The 27071-nt window shown below is 44.6% G+C and overlaps 2 protein-coding genes across 3 annotated transcripts; one reads left to right on the top strand and one right to left on the bottom strand.

The window, feature by feature from the left end:
• Nucleotides 1-912: 912 nt before the first annotated feature.
• LOC135483290 (metabotropic glutamate receptor-like) lies at nucleotides 913-11054 on the bottom strand. Of its 2 annotated transcripts, XM_064764041.1 has the most exons (9): nucleotides 10909-11052; nucleotides 9580-10425; nucleotides 9051-9244; nucleotides 8614-8834; nucleotides 7416-7612; nucleotides 5775-6975; nucleotides 4959-4991; nucleotides 2287-2511; nucleotides 913-1804 (listed from the first exon to the last, which is right to left on the bottom strand). In XM_064764041.1, the coding sequence occupies exons 2-9, from the start codon at nucleotides 10423-10425 to the stop codon at nucleotides 1770-1772; spliced, it is 2952 nt and encodes a 983-aa protein (XP_064620111.1). In that variant the 5' UTR covers nucleotides 10909-11052; the 3' UTR covers nucleotides 913-1769. The 2 variants fall into 2 exon arrangements, with proteins under 2 accessions (XP_064620111.1, XP_064620112.1); XM_064764042.1 differs by lacking the exon at nucleotides 4959-4991 and having other exon boundaries at nucleotides 10909-11054.
• Nucleotides 11055-12120: 1066 nt separating this feature from the next.
• Nucleotides 12121-26756, top strand: LOC135483289 (uncharacterized). The gene is made up of 15 exons (XM_064764039.1): nucleotides 12121-12254; nucleotides 12934-13135; nucleotides 13358-13438; nucleotides 13819-13941; nucleotides 14193-14359; nucleotides 14677-15579; nucleotides 15813-17270; nucleotides 17424-18714; nucleotides 19002-19165; nucleotides 19566-19737; nucleotides 19990-21323; nucleotides 22230-23726; nucleotides 23983-24979; nucleotides 25213-25272; nucleotides 25739-26756. Exons 2-15 carry the CDS (start codon nucleotides 12940-12942, stop codon nucleotides 25759-25761), a joined length of 8466 nt encoding a protein of 2821 aa, XP_064620109.1. The 5' UTR covers nucleotides 12121-12254; nucleotides 12934-12939; the 3' UTR covers nucleotides 25762-26756.
• Nucleotides 26757-27071: the final 315 nt, after the last annotated feature.

Below are 27071 nucleotides of genomic sequence, written 5' to 3'. Positions count from 1 at the left end.
ACAAAGACGAGTGTAGAGAGTAGAAGGACACCCCAAACATTGGCTCACTCCCAGTTCAGTTGCCCATGTTTGTGTTGAGGTCTCGAAGGGACCTGTTGGAAACCTTGGAGTGTTGTTCGATAAGACATTGGGTGATATGAATAAAGACGAGCAAATGCTTTTATCTAAAACTACATGTACATTTACACTGAGCCTTTCTGTACAAAATTGAAGTAAAAGCATTTGCTAGACTTTATTCATATCAGCCAATGTCGAGGAGTTCCCTGGTTAACAATATAGTGAAATTCGACCTTTCACGTGAGGGACATGGAGCGAGTAAGGAAACGCTTAACAACTAGTGCTACAAAGCTCATTGTGCAGACAATGGTAGTGTCGAGACTGGACTACTGTAACAGTCTCCTTGCCGGGTTAGGGGACAGTCTAATCCACCAGTTACAGCTAGTTCAGAATGGTGGGCTCACATGATGATGGATACCCGTCGCGAAGACCATCATAACCCCAGTGCTTCGGGAATTGCATTGGGTGCCAAGCAAGAGCTGGATTCAGTCAAAGGCTTTGGTCCTCGATGTACCAAGGCTAGGAAGTGAATGGTGGATCTTATTCCGAATTGGAGGGCAGACTGTTGTACCACGTTATGGACTGGTCACATCTGGGGGTAGGACGTTTGCAGTCCAGGTTGCAGAATGTGGAACTCATTTGACTCTTCAGTGCGTGAGAGTGGTACTGTGGCCAGTTTCAAGACGGGGCTGAAGACCCTGCTCTGTAAACAGTACTTTTCGTGAAAGCGACTGTGAGCAGGACACATTTTGCGCTACGCAAGATCCTATTGACTTACCTACTTACCAGAACAACATGACCAGATCACGGCTCTTTCTCTAGATAAGACAACCAGACAAAAAAAAACAACAGATATTGCATGATAAATACACTTATTACCTTATGATACAATGCTAAATCATTTTTAAAGTTCTGTACACTTATCTAAAACCACTTCGCAACTCTTGCCAATGGTGGGGGCCTGTGTCCTGACGCATATCCAGAGTGTCTGGAGCAAATAGGAGTATTGGATTCAGGGTAAAGAAGTTGGCCTGAATTGGTCTGATAACTACCCAACTCAATTCAAGAGCACTGCGATTTGGCTATAAGACCGCTTCACAATCTTCATCTCTCTGGTTGTGCTGAGGTTGTGACACCACTCAGCCAAGCCCACAAACATACACAACCTGTCAGTTTTGTCGTGACTTCAGAGGCATATTTCTGTTAGTTTTCAGTAAAACTACCTACATACAATAATATTACAAACTACCCATGATACAAAATTGGACGGATTTGAAAGTGGCTGTTGTTCCTTCAGATATCAGAAAATCGATGAAGGCATTGAAATAGGAAACACTCTGTCAATAACATAAATCTAGAACAGGTAGGCATCAAATGGAGTAAGTCGGAATATTACAACAAGATTGATGTATCCTACCATGAGGTAGATTCTTATCTAGGTACTTGTCTCCAAAGAAATGGCTGGGAAACAAACGTGAAAATGGAGATCAGAAGCCTCCAAACAAGATCATTTCCAGTCATCTCATTATTTTAGCTTCACCCCTCTGTGGTGCCAAATGCAGCCACATTGGATGAACTTGTCTGAAACTGGGCTCGTAAGGGGCTAATATAAGTGTCCACTATATGAAAAGCTTTTGAATGTTGATTGATTGTGCTTCAGTCATGGATTCTGTTTGTTGGGCTTTCCCAGTCTGTCTCTCACAATGGCAAGTTTACAAAGCCCCTAGGTCGGTAAGGGAGTGAGCACCTGAAACCAGAAAGTGCATAGGTAAATGAACATCATAGACGTATATTCAATAACAGACATGTTCATAACTTTTCAAAGATGTCTCCCCAGCACAGAAAGCGTCCTGGGAGACAGTAATAGAAATTAATGGATGTTTTCCAATACGTGTCTATCCCACGTGTTTTTTTAAATAGGATGTCTCAGCAAGACGTTTAAGACTTGGATGTCTCACCAAGACATTTGAGACTTGGACATCGTCTCATGTCACCCAATTCATATCTCACAAAGACACTTCTTGCTGTCACATTCAGTCTCTCCCAAGACAGCTCATTTGAGACGCTTTAGTTCAACATGACTCCTGAAGATGTCTCTCCATGCACAGCGTCTTTGTCCTCGGCTGATTTTCGAAAAGACCCATGTCACTATCACTCATCAGTTTATCAATTACGGGGGGGGGGGGGGGGGGGTAATGTACATCATGATGTAAATGACGGACTACTTACGTTTTAAGGTCCCATGAGTCTTGATAGACCTTTCACTTTTGACGGTCTTGGTGGTAGCATAACCGTACTCAGATTGAGCCTTCTTGTTGAGAGGGAAGTGCCCTGTCAAGTCTCTGGTTGGCCTGAGGACCTTGCTGCCTGCCCCAAGAGTACCATACATACTCCCCGTGGATCTGTACACTGATCCACCCTTGGCGCTCCTTGGGTGACGCAGATACAAAGAGTCTGAAAATGGATGGAAGAGTGATATATTGTAGATTAGTACTGGTCAATCAGCCAGGAGCTGGAGACACAACGCTACCTGTCGCCGACGCGTTGAAAATTGCGATAGCTCCATGGTGACTTTACAGTGCGAAAGGGTCGTGTCTTTCATAATGTTCTGATAGTGAAATGATTGCCCTGGCTATATTTCGGAATCATCACATAACACAAGTGGTCAAAGGGAGCATGAAAGAGCACCACATTGAAAAGCTAGCCCTTTTTAATTGGCCCAATTGCGACATTCCTATCATATGGGTGCATCAGAGAGTTACGAGCGATGCTTTTTCGGCATTAGGCGGTGACTAACCTTTAGAAGCATTGTATTTATATTTATAGCTGTCAGCCTATGTACAGTTTTTGCTTCGAACAACTTTACACCCTGGTCATAATGTCACAGCACATCAATCAGCAGAATGCTTGTGGATATTTGGGTTAGCTTTTCGACCGAAAACCCCGCAATTCTCGATACGTCCACTGCCTCCGAACCTGCATGGACAGCACAACCAGAGAACATCCCACAAATACAGAGCTGGATCTACTACCGCACTGATACTACCCCTATTACCTGTGCATCTCACCACCCCTATTCCATAAAGCTAATAATGTCTACGAATCTTAACTACTCAATTGCCAGTCCCAGGGTTTCAGGCATTATTCAGGGGGTCCCAGCCGGGCTTCGGGCATATTTTTACAAATTTACAGCAGAAAACGCCTTGTACAATCAATGCTGGGTGTCATGAAATTTCGTACCTGTCTTTTCGGTCGAATACCAAACCCAGATTGGATCAGCGGTACCGGTGTAACATCTGTGGGTATTTCCCATATTTCAGTGTTTCTATACAATAGATAGCTACAGAGAGGCCATGACTTTTCATAATTGAAAAAAGCCAGAAAGTGTCATTATATATATCTCGATATCTATCAGTGTTCCCAAACAATCAGAGTAAACACTCAAAAACGGAAACAGACACAAACGTCACCCGTGTAAGGCATGATATAAGTTTGTCAGTCAGAAGAGCAATTAGTTCTATGTGAATCCAGCAATGCTCCGTTATTGTTAGACTGCATCTGTGGTGAAGGTAGTCAAAATGGTTAAAGCTGAACTGCATGCACAAAACCAGAGCGTCCCATGCGGCAATAGTAAGAAATTCAAACGATCGAAAGGCCCTTCTGAATACGGCCTGAAACATGATAGACCTCCAATGCTTCGATGCGCTTGATTTCACAAACCAGCAAGCCACATGACGATGCTACATGTCTCGGAGAATTATGGAAGAGAAATTATGGAAGAGAAAAAAAATCAAAATCTTCTCCAGGGATTCCAACCCGGGAACTCGGGCTCAGAATACGAACGCTCTAACCGTCTGTGATAGGGGGGCTTCCTTGTGACCTGCTGACAGCAAATATATCTTATATGAATGGCGATTATGCTTTATTTTTGAGAGATGAACCAGAAATTTCCTCAAGTACATGTAATAGAAGAAGATACCAAGACAAAGGTGAACATTGCTCAGAGAAAACGTAGACCTCGCATACATAATCATGCACAGGGAAGAAAAATGACTTTCTTCCTGCAGTTGCCCACTGGAAGCCGCTCAAAGATGTTGAATAAAGATTACACACAAATGTTTGCACATTCTACAAAGGCGTATAATACGACATGCATTTCAAGCAGTCCAGTGGCCTTGAGGATAAGATCTCGAGTTCGAGTCCCAATGAGAGGACCGTTTTATTTTTTTCCTTCCAGAAGTCTCTGCGTAGGTCCGCATCGTCCCACGGCTTGCTGGTTTGTGAAATCAAGCGCATCGAAGCATTGGAGGTCTATCATGTTTCAGACCGTATTCAGAAGGGCCTTTCGGTCGTTTGAATTTCTTACTATTACCGCATGGGGTGCTCTGGTTTTGTGCATACAGTTCAGCTTTAAGTGAAAAAACAGAGCAAAATCATGTTTCTCGGCAGAGCCAGAAATAAGATTTATCATTCTTGGAAAGAAGCATCTGCCGGCGGCTGTTCGAATCCCCACACTGATAATTGATACTACATGTACATCGAAATCAAACATTTACATGAAAAGGATTTTATAATTTACAGAAACCATGTCATAATCAATGAAATGATCCACACTAAGCAGGGCCCAAAAATACAAGACGACAAAAAAACTTTTATGCAATTTGTTCTTGGTTTTTCGCATTTTGACTGAACTACAGCTTAGTCAATTGACTATTGAGGTCGAAAACTGACGAATCCTGCCGGTAGTTTGACTGAAAAAGTTGTCAACTGGCCAAGGAGTTTGGTCGCCAGTAGTTGACCAACACGAAACAACCATAAATTGGTCAATTGACCAATTTTGACTGAGCTACGTTTTCAGTTCTATCTAGGAAGATATTAACGCATTGAATCTACAAACATACTCTTCTGGCGCATCTCTCTGACGTTGGAATAATCTAAAACGAAACGTGCAGGATATACGACTGGAGCAATGATGCGTAGTAAGTAAGGGAGACTTTAGGCAGGAGACAGCTGGCAGATTAAGTTTCATAAAGGCGCCGATAGCTGTGCTATCTCATCCTCGTGCATCGGCATTCATTCATTACACTTGAAGGCATCGTGATCTTCAGAGCGTTTCACCCTATACTTATGACTCGGCACTTATAACGCTTGCCCGGCAGGGGAGGGGCATACTACACCCAATGGTTATTAACGATGACTTGCCGGAAGAACACTTTTATCAGTTTATAGCAGTTTTAAATGTCATAGGCGAGTGTCCTAGAGACAAATAATTATATTATGCACTTTGAAACTCTAAGGTGTTGAAGGTCATGGTTCCTCTATAACCATACATTAATCCGTCGCCACGTAGGACCTAACAGTGAAGTGCATTTTTCCCTGCGACATTAAGACTGCAACATCGGGACAAAGTAAGATTTGACCCATTTCCCTAACTGTGCATATCATACCCTGGACACCTCCCCAGCTATTGGACCGCGAGCTCCTGCCCATTGTCCCCCTTTAATTTACAAATCAAGGAAAAATCTGGGATGGCATTGACCTGAAGACAAGCAATTTTAAATCCTTGCGTTGGTGAGACACGTATGCTTTGGGGACAGGGATCCCAAAAATGCAAACCAAGTACAGTTTAGTTCACGGAAAGAGAGATGAGATTAAAATCTAATGATTTAAAAAGTGTAGCAAATTTGCAATGAAAAGGTAAATACAGCTCAACTTACTTGGATCCGAAGAGTAATCGTTTTGAGAAGCGATGGTGTTGTTGAGGAAGGCTGGGTTGACGTTAGCGTAGGTATCTCCGTTTATCATGTAGACAGATCCTGCCCTGTTGCTCTTGTAGCTTGGTGGACCGTACAAGACACTCCCGTAGACATCCGCGTCGTCGTCCTTGTCATCCTCTAGGTAGATGCCCTCAACACCAAGGGTGTTCAGCTGGCGGACCTTGGGCAGGAACATCACAAATAGGACCAGGGTCGCCGTCAGGAAGAGACCGTAAGCTAGAGCGGGGTCTTCGAAAGCCCTGTTCCCGTTGAGTTGTCCGACAAGGATCCAAGCCAGCCAGAGTGGGACTGAGAAGCCAGCGGCCAGGCCGACAAAGATGCCTTCTCGGTGATTAGTGGTGATACCGTGGGTTCGGATGGCAATGAAGGTACAGACGACGATCAGTAACATGCAGTAGATTAACGAGATGACATGGGCTGTGTACAACCGTTCTTGTCCTGGGACTAAGGTCTGATGGACGCACTGCCATTTGCCATCGATTACATCTGCCTTGGCTGGGACAAGAATTAGCCATTCTGCATCAATGACTAGTTGAACCGCCCAAGCGAACAGGAACATCAGGACCTGGTAGACGCCCTTTAGGTAACCGATACTTTTGGAGCTTAGGATGATCATGAGTTTGACCAGCAGGACGGCGTAGATCATTGAATAGCTGGCCCCGACACCGAATCTGATCAAGCCACAGGTCCATTTAGTTGGAGTTGGAATGAACAGGAAACAAACCATGTAGGACAGGATGACTGCCACCAGTAGAAGTTGGCCCAACCACATCGTCCGCCACATTCTAATCGCCTTGGTGCCGATGAGTTTGGAGAGGACGTAGATCTCGAAACAGAGGACGATGAAGATGCCAAGACCGGCTAGTATCATGAGGGGGATGACCCAGATGTCGTCCCTGACGGCCCGGTAGGCGATGGTTACGTTGCTGGCATTGCCTCCAGGCGTGGTGGGCAGGTTCGGGTCTTCTGTTGGCGCTACTGGATCGATCGGACCGATTGTCGGTGGAGCACATACCTTGCAGAGATAGTCGCATTTTGATTCGAACCTGATGATTTCATTGGACTTGTCGTCGTAGGTGATGGGATCACTTTTCCGATCCACTACAGGTACCAAGTTCCCTCGCTGAGTGTACGACATTACCTAAAATAAGAGGTAAAGGAATCAGAAAAAAAGTTGAGACAATAGATTGAAATATTTCAGGTAGCGCACGAGGACTATTGCCGAAAAGGCTCGCTTGAAGCTTCCTCATGCATCGCTCATCAGTTCTCCATTGAGAAGAAGCCCGACCATCCTATCTGCCCAGGCCCGACAGTGCAAGAAGGAGGACAAGGGGCAGTATTGTGATGATTGTGTTAGTAGCAAATTTGACCAATACGTAGCCTAAGTATGGTGTGAGGTTGACAAGGCCAAAAGACCAATGTAAAACTCTGAACTTGTCTATCCTAATCAATTTTCCATGAGTCTCATTGTGGTTTTTGGCTATTCTCTTGAGTGAAAAGGAAAACCTGGCCCTTGAGCACCTCCTCCCATGTACTGGCATCTTGAATTATTGACGATGTAGGGATGGAAAATCGGCTTGCCTCTACTATGTCAGGTGTACCGCCAAGTCCCTTCCTGATGTTGTTGATGCTGAGCATGGTCGTAAAGGCGTCACCCCGACTGTCAAACACCTGTATCTGTTCTTTCTTGCTGTTTGTCTTGATGGAGCTCGCCACCTCAGCCATTATTGTCCCCCTCGTCATAAACATCGAACACAGATCGCTACTGTTAGCTGCCACTGAAAGAGATGCAAATATATGAGCAGTCTTGAACTGAAATGAGAAACCGGAGCAATTATCAGCTATAATTGCACTGTAACATCTGTCGGTGTTTCCCTTCTTTCAGTGTTTCCCTATTGTTCCCCTATTTACAGTCGTGGGGTGGCACATCCAGGGAAGACCTATCGGACCCTAAAGAAATAGTTGTTTTCCCTGGAGAGAAGAGGCACATTCACATCCAATATAAGAGACAATGGGTGATATGAATAAAGACTAGCAAATGCTTTTATCTTAAACTCCATGTGCATTTACACTAGGCCTTTCTGTACAAAACTGAAGTAAAAACGTTTACTAGACTTTATTCATATCACCAAATGGCGCTCCCTGTAGAAAGATAGTGCACCATGTCAAGAGATGATACATTCAGTAGAGACAGCACAACCAGCAGAGACATAACACATCCGGCAGAGACATGCACATCCAGTAGAGCCTTGGAACACCCTGTAGAAGCATGATGCAACATATAGGGAGACGACACGATTAGTAAAGACAGAGCACACCCAGCAGAGACATAACCATCCAGTCGAGACAAGGCACACCATGTACAGACGACATGACACATCAATCCTGTAGGGATATCACACAGGGTTATCAAGTGGAGATGTGGTAAACCTTGTAGAACATGATAGACTCTGGAGTGGGATGGCACACCCAGGAAAGACACTGAGAGAAAGTACATCCAAACGAGACATAGTGCAACCCTGTAGCTTCATATCACACCCTGTATAGACATGACACATTCAGGAGAAACATATCACGCCCAGTGGAGATTGCACATCGAACCGAGACATGGTACACCACGTAACTAAATATAACACCCTGCATAGACAAGGCTCACCAGTAGACACATGGGTACCCCTGTAGCATATGGCACACCCTGCAATAGCACATTACATTATTAGAACAATGGCACAACCGGGTTTTATAAAGAAGACAATGTCACAACCTATGCTTCACCTACCTCCACAGATTTCGGCTCTCTTGATCTCGAGCCCCTTCACCACAGCATTCACCGCCTGGATGATATAAGATACCCTTTTATCGATCTTCAATTGCTCCCAAAGAGCAACATGTGTCGCATCACATGCTTTTCCTGTGGGCGGACTCAATGAGCATTCGAATTTTTCCTCCCAGAACCTGTCAAACCAAGGGTTGTCCATATTTGCACGCGGCCTTAGTGCCCTAGAAAGAAAAATAAAAGGTCTAACCCAGACTGAATAAGACTTTATCCATTTGATTAGCATTGCGAGGCAAGTGACATAACTCTTCTGATAATTAAGTATTTGCGGAGACACAAGTCACAACCAAGAACCGACTGCAAGCGGCGCCACCTCATGTAGGTATGTAGGTATGTAGGTATAATATGTACCTGTGGAATAACTCGGGCACAAATCTTACTTGAAAGCCTTTGAAAACTGTTCGTATTGAAACTTGTCCTCTCCACCTAGTTTGGGTGCGATGACGATGGATCCCAGAGCGGCGGTCTCCACACCGGTCAGGTCGAGTTTATCGAGATCCCACGCGTCTGTGGAATACCACGTGAACGAGCCTTGTACCCTCTCCAAAGCAGTGGCACGCAGTACTTTCCACACCTTAAAGAAGGATACAACATACTTTCAATTTCGGTCATTCCTGAACGCGAGTCAGGCCACCTGATCTCCATTGAGACAGCGCGTTGGAGTTTGTTTTGCTGGAAATATTGTGCATATTGCGTCTTTTGAGCGTTCGCATTATTACTAAGTAACATTCAAAATCTTCCAGATCTACCACGCATCCCTTGAATAGAAACGAAACTGATAGAAGAGTAGGAAAAAGGGAAGCTGAATGGAGAAGGAGGTGGCCCATTAGTGGAGCTGCAGTTTTTTTGTACAAATGTATGAGATGGAACGTCACCAACTTTAGCACCTAGTACCACGAATCTGCTTACCTGATATGGTTTTGCCTTGTCCTCAGTGATTTTGCTGTCCAAAAGCAGGATGACAGCCCTTGTCTTCCTCTTGGACTTGAGCTGCTTCACCGTGTCCCTGTAAAGGCCGATATTATCGTTCGGATTCACCATCAGTGCCTGTTCAATACACACGGTACCATTGGACAACATCTTGAACGATTCGTACATGCTCTTGCCCATCATGGAGCTAGAGTAGACCACCTGAACCACGGCAACCTTCTGGATCTTCAGCACCTCCACGATGGCTGCCAGTTGCTTGGTATCACTGGCGACTGTCCGAAACTGGTATGCGGACCAGCCTGGTTTTGTCAGGTAAGACTGGGTAGACGAAACTGCGATGTCTGCCTTGGGAAGAGAGCTGATCAGCTTTGAGACTCCACTTACAACGTTCTGTTCAGGACCAATGTAGGCGAAAGTTCTCGAGGGTTCAACATTGGGGTATCCATTCGTTCCTCCGTAACGAATAACGCATTTCTCAAAATTCAGGATCTTTTCAATTGCAATGTCTGGCGTTGAGCATACGTCGAATCCAATAGCGGCAACATCAGTCAGACCTTTAAGAACTTTAGTCGTGGCCTTGGCATTTCTGACGGCAAAAAGGAATGCCTCTAAGAACTGTATCCCTGCCAGCCTGAATTTTCCACAATCTCCCCCTGCTGTACCAGCCTCGCGGACGGAAAACAGGCCAGCGATGTAAAAGTAGTCACTTGACGTCGTGCTAGATTTGACTTTCTGCCATTGAGCGACATTCTCTTGTCTTAGACAGGACTGAGCACTAGTCTGGTCAAATACCAGGATGGCCAAACACAACAATACAGCCTTCATCTGAAAGGCAAGGGGTTCTACGTAACAGTATTTCAAAATTACATTGTCAATATTACAACGGGTTTTTTGAGGAATGCCTTATGGATTGCCAATGATTTGTGTCTGAAAACACAACAATTAATCAGACTAATTGAAATCTTGTCTCATGGCAATTTATTGTATTGTATTTGTTAAGTATGTAAACTGCCAGGACCCGTTGTGGTATTGACATATCTATAATGTCTCACAAGAACGCCAGTCATCTTTAAAATTGTGGTGATAGAGGTTCAGCGCTGGTCTCTTGATGCCTTATGTATACAACTGATGAGAACTATTTAGCAAATCGTCTTAACAAATGACTATGATACATGTACATTAATGCACATGGAACAACCAGCCCGAGCAGAGAATGCAGGTCTAGGTAATTGGAATAACCATTCGCAGTTCATATAAACAACGATCATTGGATAAATAGTTGGTTCGTTCAATTATTTTCGAACTTACCTTGGAATCTGGTGGCGCTGCTTCAGTGTAAAAGATGGAATTTCGGGTTTAAATAAGAAACGACAGACACCGTACGGCCATTGAAATGTCACCAAGGCCTATGCACTGCCTACATAGCCTACCCAACCCCAGCCTTTCAGGCGAAGATTTCTATAAGAAAGACAGAAGTCATAAACGATGGTATTGATAGTCGACAATGATATATCGTGAATAGGTTTAAGTATTCCTGTTATGTGTTTAGAAAGCTTGCTATAGAGATGTATGTGCATATCTTTTCAATAGGAGTTATGTTTGAAAACTTGCTGAGCAAGTTTCACAGGCGATGACCCAGAGGATCTGGAGCATGTCGGGCGGCAGGCGGCGTAATATGTCCTACGCTGTATCAAATTAAATCTCACATGTTTTCATGGAAGCGGACTTGCTCAATAAACGTGATTAATACAGGGCGTATAAAAACTTATTCTGATTGATTGAGTTCAGGGTGATATTGGGTATTGAGTATACATTCTCCATGACGCCATGAAAACGACAACTGTCAACAAGATATACAGTGTCTACCTGTGGTACGAGGAGGCCAACATCAAACGACTTATGCATGTTGTATCAACTCGAGGGTCATAGAGGACTGTGTTGTCTCATGGAGGAGATTTAATATCATATTGACGAGGAAACGGCCGTCACTTTAGTTGCCAGAGCTCGGCCTACTCCTACACATTCTAACCTTGACTTGATTCCAATACAGAACGAAAGAACAGTTTCTAGCAACACCCAACATTGTAGAGTATTGAAAGAATGATATTCAGACACGGGATTCCATCACGCATAGGAGTTGTTCCAAAGGAGTTGTTCCAAATATTTAAGTTGTGCTATTTCATATACAGACACACACTGAACAGGACTTTTCATTGCCCAAGTGCATGTCACAACCACTGGTGACCCGCGACGCCCTGTCTTCAATACTGGGCCGGGAACCCATCAAGTTTATTCACCTGCGCAACAAACAATGACCATGGAAAACTTAGACCACCACCTTAAAAGCCAATTGAAGAGATATCAATAAAATCAGGATAATGCTGAGAACCCGATCGACTGGTTTCGTGCAGGTCATCCACGCTCAACTCCTTTGATATTGAGATTACCTAATTTGATTCACGCGAAAACTCGTGTGGCTTCGCCTTGTGTATGGTAATTCAAAGACCTGTGAGTAAGGCCTATGAATGTGCTTGGGTAGGGCTATGGCTGACATGATAGAGACATGTATGCCCAACCATAGATAGCAATTTCGATTTATCTCAATTAAAAAGCCTGAAATTCGAAATCTTTAACAGAAACTGCCCAATTAAAAGGTAAGTTTATCTAAAGGATAGCGATATAGCTAGAAAACGAGAGCAAATGGCATATTTGACTGTGTTTACTTTTCGGTGTGATGTGACAATCAATGCAAATGCTACTGCATTATACAATACTATGTGGTACATTACATACCGAGAGGTGCTAACTTATCAATTCCCGAAAAATCTCCGATACTACTATGTCCTTTAACATTTAACACCAACTAGAGTGTAGATGATGTTGACATGAGACTCCAAACAGCAGAGAAATTCCTTTCCACTGGTCAGCAGTGTTGGTCAACTCAGCGTTCACAAAATCCCACTGGCCTTTGCTAGGTTGTGACAAGACTGAATCTCGGTGTCATTGAGCTTCGCTTTACCTGCATTGTCAGGGTGTCACAGCCAAGAGAGACAGAGGATTTCCCTGCTCTTCATCCATGTCTCTGGTCGACAACTTGGAGTAAAATAATGCTTATTTTTCTCATGTCTGTTTGTCTTGCATGCATGTATATTGTTGTAGCATATATGATTTCCCTGCTATCTATGTGCCTAGTCTGCATGTCACAACTCAGAGGCAAATCTATAATGAAGCCCAAACGACTGATAAATTAAGGAATATGCCTTAGAAATAATGTGCATCCGATATCTTTAGTGTCTTCTTGATCTCATTCACTTGATTCGTTCCCTTTCCCAGCTCAAAATGTGGAGGTCCCTGTATATACTCTGCTTGGCCATGCTGGTGTCCAAGGTGGCGTCTCAAATCCTCTCCATGTCAACATGCGACAACACCAAGAGCTCAGTCATCATCGAACGGAATGCTGATGCGTTCATCGCTGGGCTGTTTAGTCTTCGCAACCGAGGGCAGAACGGCCAAGGCTGTGGTACTCCAGATTCAGGTGAGCATCACGACAGGTCTTTCAGGACAGTTCCATTAATTATCTTTTACCTTACTGGAGCAACAAATCTACACGGTAATCGCAAGGATTGTGTCAATCTAAATTTTAACGAGTCTTAAGTAGTCAATATGTACGTAGTGTGATATATGTAAGCATATATATAAATATGAATAAGTCGTAAAAGCTGTCTTATATGGCACGATTCTCATCTTCATCTTCCAGTTATTCTTCCGTCCTTTGAAGCTGCTCGTTTTGCAATCAATAAAATCAACAGCCAAAATTACATACCAGGGGTAAAGCTAGGTAAATATATATTTCAATAGTTTTCATGACAAGACGTTTTTCTGATGACTGTCTTGAGAAGGGTTTGTTGGTCCATGGCAAACAGTCCGTCATATCTCCAAGCTCTGCCGAACAATATGCAAAGCCTCCTTTGTCTGGTGCAAAATCTGCCACGTCTCCAGTCTCTGGAAAACAATGCGCGTCTCCAGTTTTCGGCAATCAATCCGTCGTGTCTCCAGAGGCTGGTAAACAATCTGCTGTTTTCCCTATCTCTGGACCACCAAAGTATCTGCCGAGTCTCCAGTCTCTGGTAAAGAAACTATTGAGTCTCCAATTTCTGGTGAACAAAGCCGTCGTCTCTGGTCTCTGGCCAACTCTCTCATCTGTCATGTTTTTTTCAGGGATGAAGGTGTTTGATACATGTGGGCGACCAGAGATTGCTGCCAAGGAGATCATGCAGGTCTACCCGAATTATTATTCCAATAGCAGATTCTGCCAAAACACCTCTGGAAAGATGTTTCTGGGTAAGCTTTACCATATTCTCTAAATTTCCTAGAAGTAGACGCCAACCTGGATCGAGATAAAAACAATCAATCAGACAATGATTTAAAAAGTCTCTATCGTCTGAAAAGATGCGTAATATCAATATTAGAACAAGCACTTGAGTGTTATATCAAATACCATAGATCCTCTCCTCCAACGATAAAAAAACACGAGTGTTTATAAGAAGTTTGTTGCCCTCTTAAGATTGACTGTCCACTGTACTTTACCTCAGGTATCATTGGTGCCAGTAAAAGTGGCGTGAGTACAAGCGTGGCTGACTGGCTGGGGAAGCTCAAGGGAGCGCAGGTCTCACCATCATCGACCAGCACTGACCTTGGTGATATCTCCAAATACCCATCATTCATGCGAACCATACCTTCAGACTCACTGCAGGCCACGGTAAGATTCAGTCATTTATTGTGTTTTCCTCTTGGTCACCATTAATGTGCCTGTTGTTTGAAGTCAACAAGATGGTTGATTAACACCAAAATACGTATATACTCTCAATTGAACGACCATTCCGGAGCAGCTTTTCGGGTTTCTGTTCTTATCGAGAAATGTCACACATTGTAAGTTGTCCAACATTCTAAGCCAAATTCATACCACAATTTGCAACGGGTTCCTTTAGACAAGATGATAAGTAATATCATTGTAGATATCGAACTGATACCTTCGAGCATACTGACAAAACCATTTGTGTTTGTTTTCTTCTTCAGGCCATATTGGAAGTCCTAAAGAAACTCAAATGGAAATTCATTAACCTCGTTTACAGCAATGATGTCTACGGGAAAGATGGTTACAGCGAGCTTCTAAGGCTTGCCCTCGACAATGGCATCTGCGTTACCCAAGCTATCCCAGTTGATCCAGCAAACACCGACCCAACCGTCGTTAAAAGCACCCTGGAACGCCTGGCTGGAAGTTCAGCCACAGCTGTGGTCTATTTTGGTTCTCCGATCATCCCGAAAGCGCTGTTAGACCAGGCCAGTAGTGTCGGCGGCACTGGCAAGCTGCAGTGGCTATTCTCTGGTACTATAGGAGGAAACCAATACTTCGCGAAGAGCAGCCAAAACACCCGTGGGTATCTGTCCATTGCACCAGGCTCCAGAGAGAGTTCCGAGTTCAAAACGTATTGGCTGTCCTTGGACGAAAAGAACAACGCTGGTAACCCGTGGCATGCGGACTGGTACATGAGCGTCAATAACTGTAAGCTACCAGGTGTGACATATGCACCTTACGGCACCCTAGCCAATTGCCCGACCATCAGCCCTTCCCAGAAGAGTGACGAGTATGTCCAGAACCAGTATGCGTTGAGCACCATTGATGCTGTCTACACATTCGCCGCCGCCCTGAAGAAAGCACGGTCAGACAAAGGCTGCGGATCTTCTACTCCAGCATGCCCAGCGGTATCTGCAATGACAACAGATGATTTCTTCAATAATTACCTAAAGAAAGTCGATATAACGTTCGGATCTGCTGAAGGTCTTCCAAGTCTTACAACCAATGCGCTTCCTACCAACACAGCCCACAAGATCTCATTCGATGGCGCCGGTGAAAGGATGAACTCCTATCTTGAAGTGTGGAACTACAACGACATTGGAGGAAAATGGTTACCAAAGAAGGTACGAATCAGTTATAACACAGGAAGGAAGAAGGGACACTCTTAATCTGAGTCATCTAGTCGTGCAAGGTTTCACCCACCATGTATGACTCTGCCCAAAGGAGACCGTTGTACGACCGTTAATTCGTCAACATCAGAATCAAATTTTGCATCATATATGTATACCCTACTCTTATGCGTTAATTTCAAAGTGAAAGTGCACCCAGTACTAACTGCATCACATCATCTTTTCAGGTCGGCTACTATTACAAGCAGAAGCTCGACTTGTTCACTGGTAAAATCAAGATGTATGACGCAATCAGGACAACTGCTCTCCCGACTCTACCGGACTCGCTCTGTCCACCAGCTGGCTGTGGTATCTGCCTGACCTTTCAGTCTCCAACAACGTACCTTAGAATTCTCGGGGACATCTACATCAACGCCGTCTTCTCGGTTCATAACAACGTGAACGGGATCACCTGCAGCAGAGTCAGAGCCGATGGGGCACAGTTGTCGCAAGCCTTCATCTACGCCATTAAGAACGTCAAAACAAAATTTCCTAACATTCTGAAAAATATTCGCCTCGGAGCTTTAGGGTTCGATGACTGCAGCAGTAATGCTCTGGCGTCCAGTATGGTGTCTAATTACCACAGTGGTATAATCACGGTGATTGGAGCAGATGGGAAGGAGATCAAACCACTGAACACAGTAGCCTACACGGCGGCTCACGACAGCACGATCTCCATTACTGTTGCGGAGGTGCTAAACAAGATCAGAATGCCCCAGGTCGGCTATAGGTCCACCAGTACCACCCTTTCTGACCGGAGTAAATTTCCGTACTTCATGCGGACTGTACCCAAGGACAACAAACAAGCAAGAGCCATCGTCCTGGCGCTGAAACAGATGGGATGGGATTACGTCCAGGCTGTCCAGGCTCCAGATGATTACGGTCGTGAGGGAGTACGGGAGTTCATCTCACAGGCAGCTTCAGAAGGCTTGTGCGTTACCGCGAAATTTGAAATCGGCACACAAGGATCGTATGAAGAAATTGTAAATAAACTTCTTGCGAAGAAGGAAGCAATGGTGGTCGTAGTTTTTGGTGAAATAGAAGATTTCCGTGGGCTGTTGCAGGCAATTAAGACATTGAAGAAAGAAGGACAGCTTCTCCTCTTTGGAAGTGAAACTTGGGGCAACTCACTGCAAGTCACTCGAGGGCTTGAAGATACAGCTGTTGGCAGCTTTTCTGTCAAGTTGTCTTCACCGTTCTTAACGAAATATGAGAACTACCTGAAGGCCCTTCAGGTCAGCACGTATGTCGAGAATCCGTGGTTCAGGGAGTTCTATCAAGAGGCACACAACTGTTATCTCTCGGCAGCTCACCAGCCATTCTACCATAAACCTTGCAGCACGAACCAACCAATCACAGACGGGGTCTACTTCGAACAAGACGAATATGCGTACTACATCATCAATGCTGTCTACGCCATCTCAAATGGACTTGACAGGACCTTAGCCCATTTCTGTGGTGGTACAGGGTATAGTGGTGTTTGCAACAAATTCATCAATGCCCCGACCAGGGGTGAGGTGCTCCTTGCTGAGATCGAGAAGGCTGCCTTTAGTGATGAGGCAAACAAGCCATTCAGATTTTTAGACAGAGAAGGGGAAGGCATTTATGAAATCTACAACTACAAAAATAACAAACAATACGACAAGGTAAGCCTGACTTTATAGCCGACCGTCCTTTCGATGGATGCATTATCAAACACACAGAGAAATACTGGCAAGAAAATCCAAATCCTAGAAATCTAAAACGGTGAACTAATCCAAACTAAATCCCATGATTTTAATTAATGTTTTCATTTCTAGCTAGGTGAATTCAAGTTCGCCACTAACAGACTCGATATTAACTCAGCGCAGGCCGAGTTTTACAACAACCTAGCAGTGGTCTCGAAGTGCGCCGGTGGCACCACCTGTCGGACATGTTTGCAGAAGTTAACCAGTAAGGTCATGCATTTGGATGGTCAGATCCTCATCGGGGCTCTCTTTCCAATCCATTACACTGGAGGCAACATTTACACTTGCGGGGACATCAAACCCTACAACGGATTCCAATACAGTGAAGCCTTTGCCTGGGCTATTGATGAGGTCAACAAAGGTGCGGCTGGCAGCGCCCCCGTCAGATTAGACGGCGTCAAATTGGGCGGCGTAGGATTGGATGATTGCTCAAGTGAAATGCAGGCGTCAAATCTGGTTTCCACAGTCCATTCGCAGACGTTACAACTCAGCAAGAACGGGCAGACGATCAACCCAACACGCATACATGCCTGGTTATCCTATGGCAGTTTGACCTCCATGAAGGTCGGGGAGATGTTACGACAGCTTCAGCTTCCGCTAGTCAGCCCGAGTGCCACCAGCACAGTTCTCAAGGACAAGGTCGAGTACAGTACATTCTACCGGACCGTACCACCAGACGACAAACAAATGACAGGAATGGCCGCACTCATCTCCAAACTCAGGGTTAGCTGTATCCAAACTGTGCACAGCGGAAACATCTATGGTAGGACTGCTTTCTCTCAGTTTAGGAGAGCCGCCAAGGATAAAAAACTGTGCATCCCTGCTTGCTTTGAAATGGACGCTGATGGTGGTAACGCGAATGCGATAATGGTAGAGCTAGCGAAGTCAACCACAAGAGTAGTCCTCGTCATCGCTGAGCCAGAGCACGTCGCGAAGTTGTTGGCTGCAAAGAAGAACGTGTCAGCGGCGGGGAATATACAATTCATTGGGTCAGAAAACTGGGGGACCCTTAAGGCAGTTGTACGTGGCTACGAAAATCAGGCTGCAAATGCGGTTACCATGAAAGTCCAAGCGCCTGTCATTCCAGAATTCACCAACTATATGAGCACCAAGTACGCCACAAAGAATAGCAGGAACCCTTGGTTTGATGAAGCCTTCCAGCAATTCTATCAATGTGACATAGGAAGTGCAACCAAGTACGGAAAACCCTGCATCAATGAAGGTACCACCTCTTTCACGATGTCACCCAACTTCGAACAAGAAAACTGGGTCGTGTCCACCATCGACGCAGTGTTTGCCATCACCCAGGCCATCAAAATCACCCTGACTGAAGTCTGCGGTAGCTACTTCACTTCAGGCAAAGGTGAGGGCAAGTCTAAATCACGTAATCCTTCAGAAATATTGGGAAGCTTTGGCTCATTCAAATAAGATGTCGCAATCAGAAAGGCTAATTCAAGTTCCATCTACAGCCAGCTTTACATCCAATAATTCCTTGTTATCAACATTGTTATGCCAGCTCTCAAGTTGTATTTGTTTTTACAGTTGAAACCATATCTCGGTATAAACGACTTCGTCGTGGTGGAACACCTTTTGAGACAACAATTCAAACCTGTTCATTAATTAAAAACTTACATCAAATTTTGATTCTAGGAGTCTGCGCCCAATTTGCCGGTGATGACATCAATGTGAAGATTCTTGACAATCTTGCAAAGGTTAACTTCCTCTGGAAACCCCAGAACCACACATTTATGTTCAATGAAAGAGCGGGAAGCATGGGGTATGATGTGTTCAAGTATCAACAGAAATACACCAAAGTAAGTGAAAACGACTGGGCTAAATAATCCCAAACACAGTGTGAATTCATGTGACATCACATTGTGGAAAACGATTTGACAGGGAGGGCCGTGTTATCACATCTTCTCGTTGAGAAATTCCAAGCTTGGCAAGGACAGGATATTCAACCTTTGTCAGAATCTGTTGTGGCCACCACAACCAAAGAGGAGCAACATTCTAGTTGTTGTTATTGCCTTGATTTGCTTACAGGAAGTAAGCCGTTTTCAGTGAATACATGGACACCTCCCCTTGAAGTGCTCTTTGTCGTGCTCCTGGGAAGTTTTAAGTTGGTGTGACAATGGCGTCCTGCAGATTCATGTCTGTCGTCTCTCAACAGGTTGACATTTGTTAATCTGAATGCACTGATTTAATCTTACTTAGATTGGCCGGTCGGATGGTGCACAAGCCGAGATACTCCCTGAACACGATGCCACGATAAAGTACTATCAGAACCTCCCCACTGGCTGCAGTCCTTGTGATGCTTGTAAGATTGGTTCCGTGCCGGACAAGAAGGAGAAATTCACTTTAATAGAGGGAGACGTCATGATTGGAGGTAAGTCAGGAACTTGTACGATGAACATCATATCCGCGGTTCTGTTCCATGCTATTCGAACATACATGCACACGGTTAAGCCATAGGGTTCTGACACCGATCCAAGAGTATTGTACACTCACATACGCTGCCCTTATTTGTCCTTATTCGTTATGTCCTTTAATCATGTCCTGCTTTAATAAACCACCAGTGTAGAAAAGTCTTTTTTATCCCAGGTGATGCATAACTTAAGTCTTTTTAAACTCTTTTAAGGTGTCTTTGATGTGCATCTTCGTGACACCTTTCCATTCGCATGTGCCGGTGTCAAGAATGGAGTCGGCGGGTTCCAGCTCATCGAAGCCTTCAACTTCGCCATAGAACAGGTCAACAGCAAACGCGGCTGGTGGGGCAACATTCTTCAAGGCGTCAAGCTGGGTGGTGTTGGCCTTGACGCATGTGAGAGTGCTATCCGAGCAGGGAACCTCATCGCTGACTTCCACAGTGGTGTGATCACGTTGGAAAAGAATGGCCAGAAAGTTGACCCCAAGAAGATCGTTGCGTATGTTGGCGCTTCTTCGACTGACCGCTCCATGCAGATGGCTGATGTGCTAACAGTGCTCGGGATCCCACAAATCAGTTACGGTTCATCAGGCATGCAGCTCAAGGACAGGAAGAAGTATCCTTTCTTCACCCGGACCATTCCGTCAGACGAAAAACAGATGAAAGGCATTGTGACACTGCTTAAGAAGTTTGACATCGATAATATCCAAGTCATCAACTCTCCAGATCCTTATGGAATATCTGCCTCAACGGAGCTGATCAGAATAGCAAAAAAAAACGACATATGCATTGCGCAGAACATTACCTTCCAAGACCGTGGCGTCATCACACCTCAGAGCGCCCAAGACCTTGTTAACTTACTTCTTAATCGACCGAACGCAACTGTTGTAGTCACCATCCTTCCCAACGACTACATCAGTTTGTTTCTGAAGGCGGTTAAGGCCACTGGTATCCAAGGAGCCGTAGGCAAGTTCAGGTTTATTGCCTCCGAAGGCTGGGGCAATGATCCTACAGTAATCAAAGGAGCAGAGAGCTTCCTCGACGGGACTGTCACCTTCAATCTCGAGTCTGCGCCAGTTAAAGATTTCGACAAATACCTAAAGACGAAATTTCCTAACAGTTACACCAGAAATCCGTGGTTTTCCGAATACTATGAAAAGGTATTCCAATGTACTCTTCCTGGCAACATCTTGCAGTACCCCAAACCATGCCCTAAGACGACTGAAAGCGTCACGACAACTGCTGCAAAATACAAACAGGACCCTCTAGTGATGTACGTCGTCAACGCCGTGTATTCCGCTGCTATTGGGATCAACCACGCTATCAAGGACCTCTGCGGTACAAACCATACAGGATTGTGCGACAAGTGGAGAGCCAGTCAGAATAAGAAGATGGTCGTCCTTCAGGGTATCAAGCAAAACACGTCCTTCACTGACGCAACCAACCAACTGTTCAAGTTCGTTGGTGATGGAGAGAGCATTCGAGGATATGATGTCTACAGCCTTGACAAGTTGGCCATTCAAGGGAACATACTGGCTTATAAAAGGGTAAGCTAGGAAAGTCTCTGATACCAAGATATTTCACTAGATAGTTCATTTAAGTTGAGATGCACTGTTCGACTTAAATGCAAGGGAGCTGTAGAGGACATTTACACTTGGGCTGAATCCGACCCATTGAGTATTGCACCAAAAATGATATGTTCCTTTTTCTAGTGAGTGTCACACCGGCCTTGACTGTTCTGTTGTTGTAATGAAATCACTTTTAAGCCAGCAGCACACTAGCCGCCAACTTCGGCGTTCACTGGCGTTTTTTGCCGCAAGAGTCCTGAACGCCTGAAAAAAATCCCTATTCTGCTACGAACGGCGTCAGCGAAGGCGACTTGCCGCAACTAAACGCCAAATATCTAACATGTTTGATTTTTGACGTGTGTCGCCGTGTTTGAACGCAAGAAGAAGCCAGGTGTGCTACGGATTGCCGCCTGAATTGGCGTCGGCGGCGAGGCTATGGCCAATCAGTATGCGTCTTGATGTCACATGATTTCAAAATGGCAGCCTAAAGTTGCGAAAAAGACGCTACTGGACGCCGATTCTGGGCAGGTATGCTCTGACCGGGATCCACTGGCCGCCAACTTCGGCGTCGAGAGGCGTCAGCTGAACGCATCTTGTCGCCAAAGTTGGCGGCTAGTAAGCTGCGGGCTTTACTGCTGAAGCCTCAAATGTTTGCAAGGGTTTCAGCCGACCGAGGGCGCCTATCATTACGCTCGTAATTACCTGTACCGTAATAAAGACTGATGAGGTATCAAGACGCCTGCTGAGCCGCTTAAACTCGTGCATATTTAATAAGCCTTTCAGAACTACCAGATGAAAACTTTCCTTGTTTACTACATTTATGCTCGAACATTAACATAATGCATCAATCTTTATTCACGTTTTAATATTCATTTTGTCTTTCAGATTGGTAAATATGTAGATGACTACAACCAGACATCTGTCCTCAACCTTCAGTCTAACTACCAGTTCAAATGGAACTCCAACTGCTCCTTCGAAGAATCATGTAACATGTGTCCCTACAAAGCCAGGAAGAAGTCTATCTATATGCAGGTTCCCAGTACAAAGGACATCAATATGGTCGGGTTCTTCAATATTCATGAGCCAGGTCCGAGCTACCTGAACTGTGGTAAGCTAGACATCAATGGAGGCTTTCAGCAAATGTTGGCATTCTTCTACGCACTTGAAAAGATCAACGCTGGCAAAGTTGGGAGCGCTGACGTGAAGATAGGAGGGTTGGCCATTGATACGTGTGCTAACGTCAACAGAATGAGAATTGACTTATATTCGTACCTTTCTGGAAATGGCATTTGCTACTATGCGAAGTACACAGACCTCATCAAACCAGAGACCGTCGTCAATTACATGACCCAGGGAGACACCTACAGTACAGCAGCTAGCCAGATACTCGGCCCTAAGAAGATCACTTCCATCAGCCCAATGGCCGATTCTCCAGCTTTGAGTGACAACAACACTCATCCATTCTTTCTGAGGACTATCCCACCTTGCACCATTGAAGCAAAGGCTATCGCAGATATCCTCATTAAATTCAAATGGGATTACTTTCTTGCTGTGTACAGTGATGATGCGTGTGGTAAAGCCAACATCGCCGCCATCCTCTCGAGTGTTGCATCATCCAATGGTACGCTCTGTATGGGGAAGAGTCTCATGGTGCCGAAGGACGCAACTGCAGCAGAGGCAGCCTCCATCATTACTACTATGGCTTACCAATACAAGTACGGACGTGCTCTGGTGATGTTTACCTCTGAAAGCGACACAACTCTCATCTTGAACGCTGCCCATGGTTACAGCCTGATAAATCGATTCATCTTCATCGCAGGTCGTGGCTGGTCCAACAAGTTATCAGTGCACAAAAATGTCGAGCGCGTTGCACGTGGTGCTATCACTCTATCGATACGCAACTACGGCGTAAGCGATTTTAGGACCTGGACCCTAGGTCTGAATATGACGAATCAGTACAAAATCCCAATCGATTGGTTCCATCAGTTTTGGCAAGATACTCACCAGTGTTACATCACAGGAAGCCTAGTCCGTGCACACCAATACAAAGTCCCTTGTTCCAACACAGACGTCTTGACCCAAAGCATGATTCAAGACAACCCGGATGTGTTGCAGACGATTATAGCTACGTACATCACCGCAAGGGGGATGTCAGACCTGTACAGATCCCCCAATTGTACAGTTGGGGCCTGCACAAACATAAAGCTAGAAGACGTGAGAAGAACCCAGATTTACAGCGCCATCAAGTCAGCCAATTTGGACGTCCTCCCAGACGACATCAAAGAAGATTTCAAGTTCCTCTTCCGGCTTGGTGGTTATGGCAATACTGGCTATTTCGTTCATAACCTACAGAAGTTCGGCAGTGACTACAAATTTGTGAAGGTGTGTATTTTTTTACCATTTTTCCTCTTTCAGTTGCCAGGAATTTCTGTTATCATGGCTTTAGAGAACCATCGTGATTTGTCAGGGTCTCTGCAAGGATGAGGCTCTGAGCTCCAATTCACACGAGATCTTACAATTCAAGCTCGTTGCATAGAAAGAAAGGTACCCCACATTAGAACAATCTTATCTTCTCAAGGTCCTTACAGTCATAGAACCTCTCCTTGATAATCACACTGCTCCTGCTTCTCTTTTTCAGTTGGGCAAATGGTCTGGTTCGCTGAATATCAACACAACCAATTACAAAACCTACCAGGCCACTGGTCTTCCGTACCCACCGAACGCCATCCCCACGTCTTCTTGCCCCAGCAGCGACCCGAGCTGTGGCTGTGAGAAAGTCATACCTCAACCGGAAAACAGTACACTGATTCCGCCACCGGTTAAAGAGGAGCCGTTCAAAGCGCCACTTGGGATAGCTTTGGCTTGCCTCAACATCATCGGAGCATTCATGTGTTTCATTCTCTTTTTCCACTTCATCTGCTTCTATCCAAAGAAGGGTGGTACCCAGAGTCTTGGTTTCTTCTGCCTCTTCTCCCTCATGCTAATGTTCATTTTCAACTTTTCCTACCTTGTCCACGCCTGCGCGATCACGTGTGGCGTTCGCAGATTCTGCCAGGGTGTCATTTACGCGATGATCTTTGCACCCATGTGTGTTAAGGTCATGAACACTTGGCGCATTACAGGGCTCATGAAAGACGACTTCGTAGTGAACAGCAGACGACGTTTCTCGCATCCAGCCGGCCTGATGATGATTGCCATCTGTTTAATCTTGGTCCAGGTTATCATAGGAACCGAATGGTTGATCATAGAACCGCCAACAATCGAATACATCAACTTCAATGGACAGGAATGGCCGCGATGTGCACCCGAATGGTTCTACAACCAGGGCCTTGTTCTCAGTTGCCTTTACGTTGTCTTCTTGATGTGTCTAACGACCTTCTTTGCCGGAATCTGCTGGCCGGTCAAGGAGAATAACCACGAGGCTCGCTGGATCATGGGTGGGTCCGCCTTCGTAATGGGGTCCTGGTTGGTTTGGTGTATCGTTTCCACCATGACAGACATGCAGTACAGGGATGGAGCCACAGCAATAGGAAACTTGTTCTCTGGGTTCGGGCTACTTGGGTTTGTCTTCTTCAGGAAGTGCCATCTACTTAACCAGTACAGGAAAGCCCAGAAGGAAAAGAAAACAAAGTTGGGTAGGTGCATTAGCTGTTTGAAAGATTTTTAAATACAACTCAGATATAGGTACCAAAGTGAGTTCAGGCTGATATACAGTATGCAATGCAGCCCAAAACATTGTGATAACCAGTCAGTCCGTGACAAGGGTCTAGTAGAGGCTATGACATGGTCTTTTACAGTCGCGATGTCCCATCTTTTTTCCTTATCTAACATATGATGAAATATCATTGTTATTTCATCTCCTTTCCAGCGGACGGTCTGGATTACCCCGACAAGGATAGTGAAAAACATTCCGTCCATTCTACAAAAGGTAAGAAATGAATTAAGAAAATCGAGACTCGGCACAAAAAACCCAAACAAGCCGAAAATTTTTGATGATGGCAACGATCACCTGCAGGATAGCACTACATCTCTTAGCCACATTAAGCAACAGGCAAGAGATCATTATTACACCTGTGACGCTTAATACAAGACAATTCATTTTGATACTGGTGTAGTTCAGCGTTCCATACGATATACTTCGAGAGACCATAACTTTTCAATTGTTGAAACACAGCGTTCCCAAACAATGAGGGGTAACACTCAGAAACAGAAACATTCGAAAACGTAACACCGGTAAAAGAGAAGATACCAGGGTCGTTTCTTTCGTTATTGTTGTATAAGCAGGGACATGTCTCTTCTTGCCATTGGCAGTCGATAGCTCAATAAGCAAATGATCTTATCCCGTAGAACCCACCTGGTAGCAAAGATGCATTGTACTTTTCATCTATTTTCAGACAGCAAATCAGCAATGTCCTAGAGACAACCTTATTGATGACTTGGAACAAAATTGATTTGAAGGTGCAAGCCACTGGAAAACGACAACTGTTCAGTCACAGGCCTATATATCTTTAATACACGTAGCGCAACCTTGTGCAAGTATTAAAGTGGTACTGCTCGTGCGACATATGCTATCGTTATATTTTTATGTTTTTGTAATTTATTTTAGATTTTATGTAGTGTACAAATTTAGATACCGTTCTTAAGATATGCCATAAATTGAAAATTAAACAATCTATTAGTTGAACATTTAAAAGGTGAACTGAATATTGGTCGGTTGTGATTGAGATTTAGTTAAAACAGTCATACTCGTAGTGACATAACACAGCTGAAATCGATTGTTTCGTCGCGGATTTATTCACCTACCCTGGAGCAGCAGGACAAGGGTGTGAAGACAGTTGCAGCAGCAAATCAAAGATGCATAAAACTAGGCCCAGTTAACCTTATTAACTGACATCACTCTGTAAATGCCAACGTTTCGGAAGAATTTGCTTCAAATCTCGCAGTCCGTCTCGAGCGGACATATCATCTTTCTAGCTAGCTGTAAATAGCATGACAAGCCGCACCCACCCGCACACCCAAATGGACTAAGGGGGCCTGAATATGCATGATCGGAAACTGTTATTTTACACGATCTTCTGCCCATATATTTCGATATGGTAAAGAGAATAAACGACAGTATTAATGAAATTTGATATAAACATAAATGAGTGGATACCGATGACACATTTGAACGTTTTGAACACCTTCACAGTCACTAGTGGCAAAAACGAAACTTCTGTCTGGGCACAATCCATATGGGAGAGTTTCCTTCCAAATTGCTAGCAGTCCGGATTGATGCGGGACAGCTGTCCATAACCATATTCATTTTCGTATGCTATGACCTTATTCACTGGTTGTGACAATGTATGTATAGTAAAATTGAAATGTGTAAAGAATGTCTGTAACTAATTTTAATAAACAATATTCACACTATTTTAAGTACGTTGTTTCCTGCTTGAGTTAAAGAATCAGCAGGAATTACTCTCAGCTCTTGAAATTAAAATGCTTGGGGACAAAATGCATTTCAGGAGCATTGTGCATTGCATTGATAAAGGAGAAACAACTCTGATATCAGAATGACTGCAATTAGCATTTCCACTGGCGAGTTGGACCTGCCTCTCGATCTTCGGGACCTCTGCATTTTACAAACAACACCACTCTCCTGCGATAACCCAGATCCAAGACCACTCAATCTTCGTGGTCCTCTTCCTTTCACAAACTATACCACTCATTGGAGACAACCCTGAT

This window comes from Lineus longissimus, chromosome 2, assembly GCF_910592395.1.
Source record: "Lineus longissimus chromosome 2, tnLinLong1.2, whole genome shotgun sequence".
NCBI classification, from domain to species: Eukaryota; Metazoa; Nemertea; class Pilidiophora; order Heteronemertea; family Lineidae; genus Lineus; species Lineus longissimus.
The sequence above is the reverse complement of the archived record's forward strand: the minus strand, read 5'-3'. Positions and strand labels throughout refer to the sequence as shown.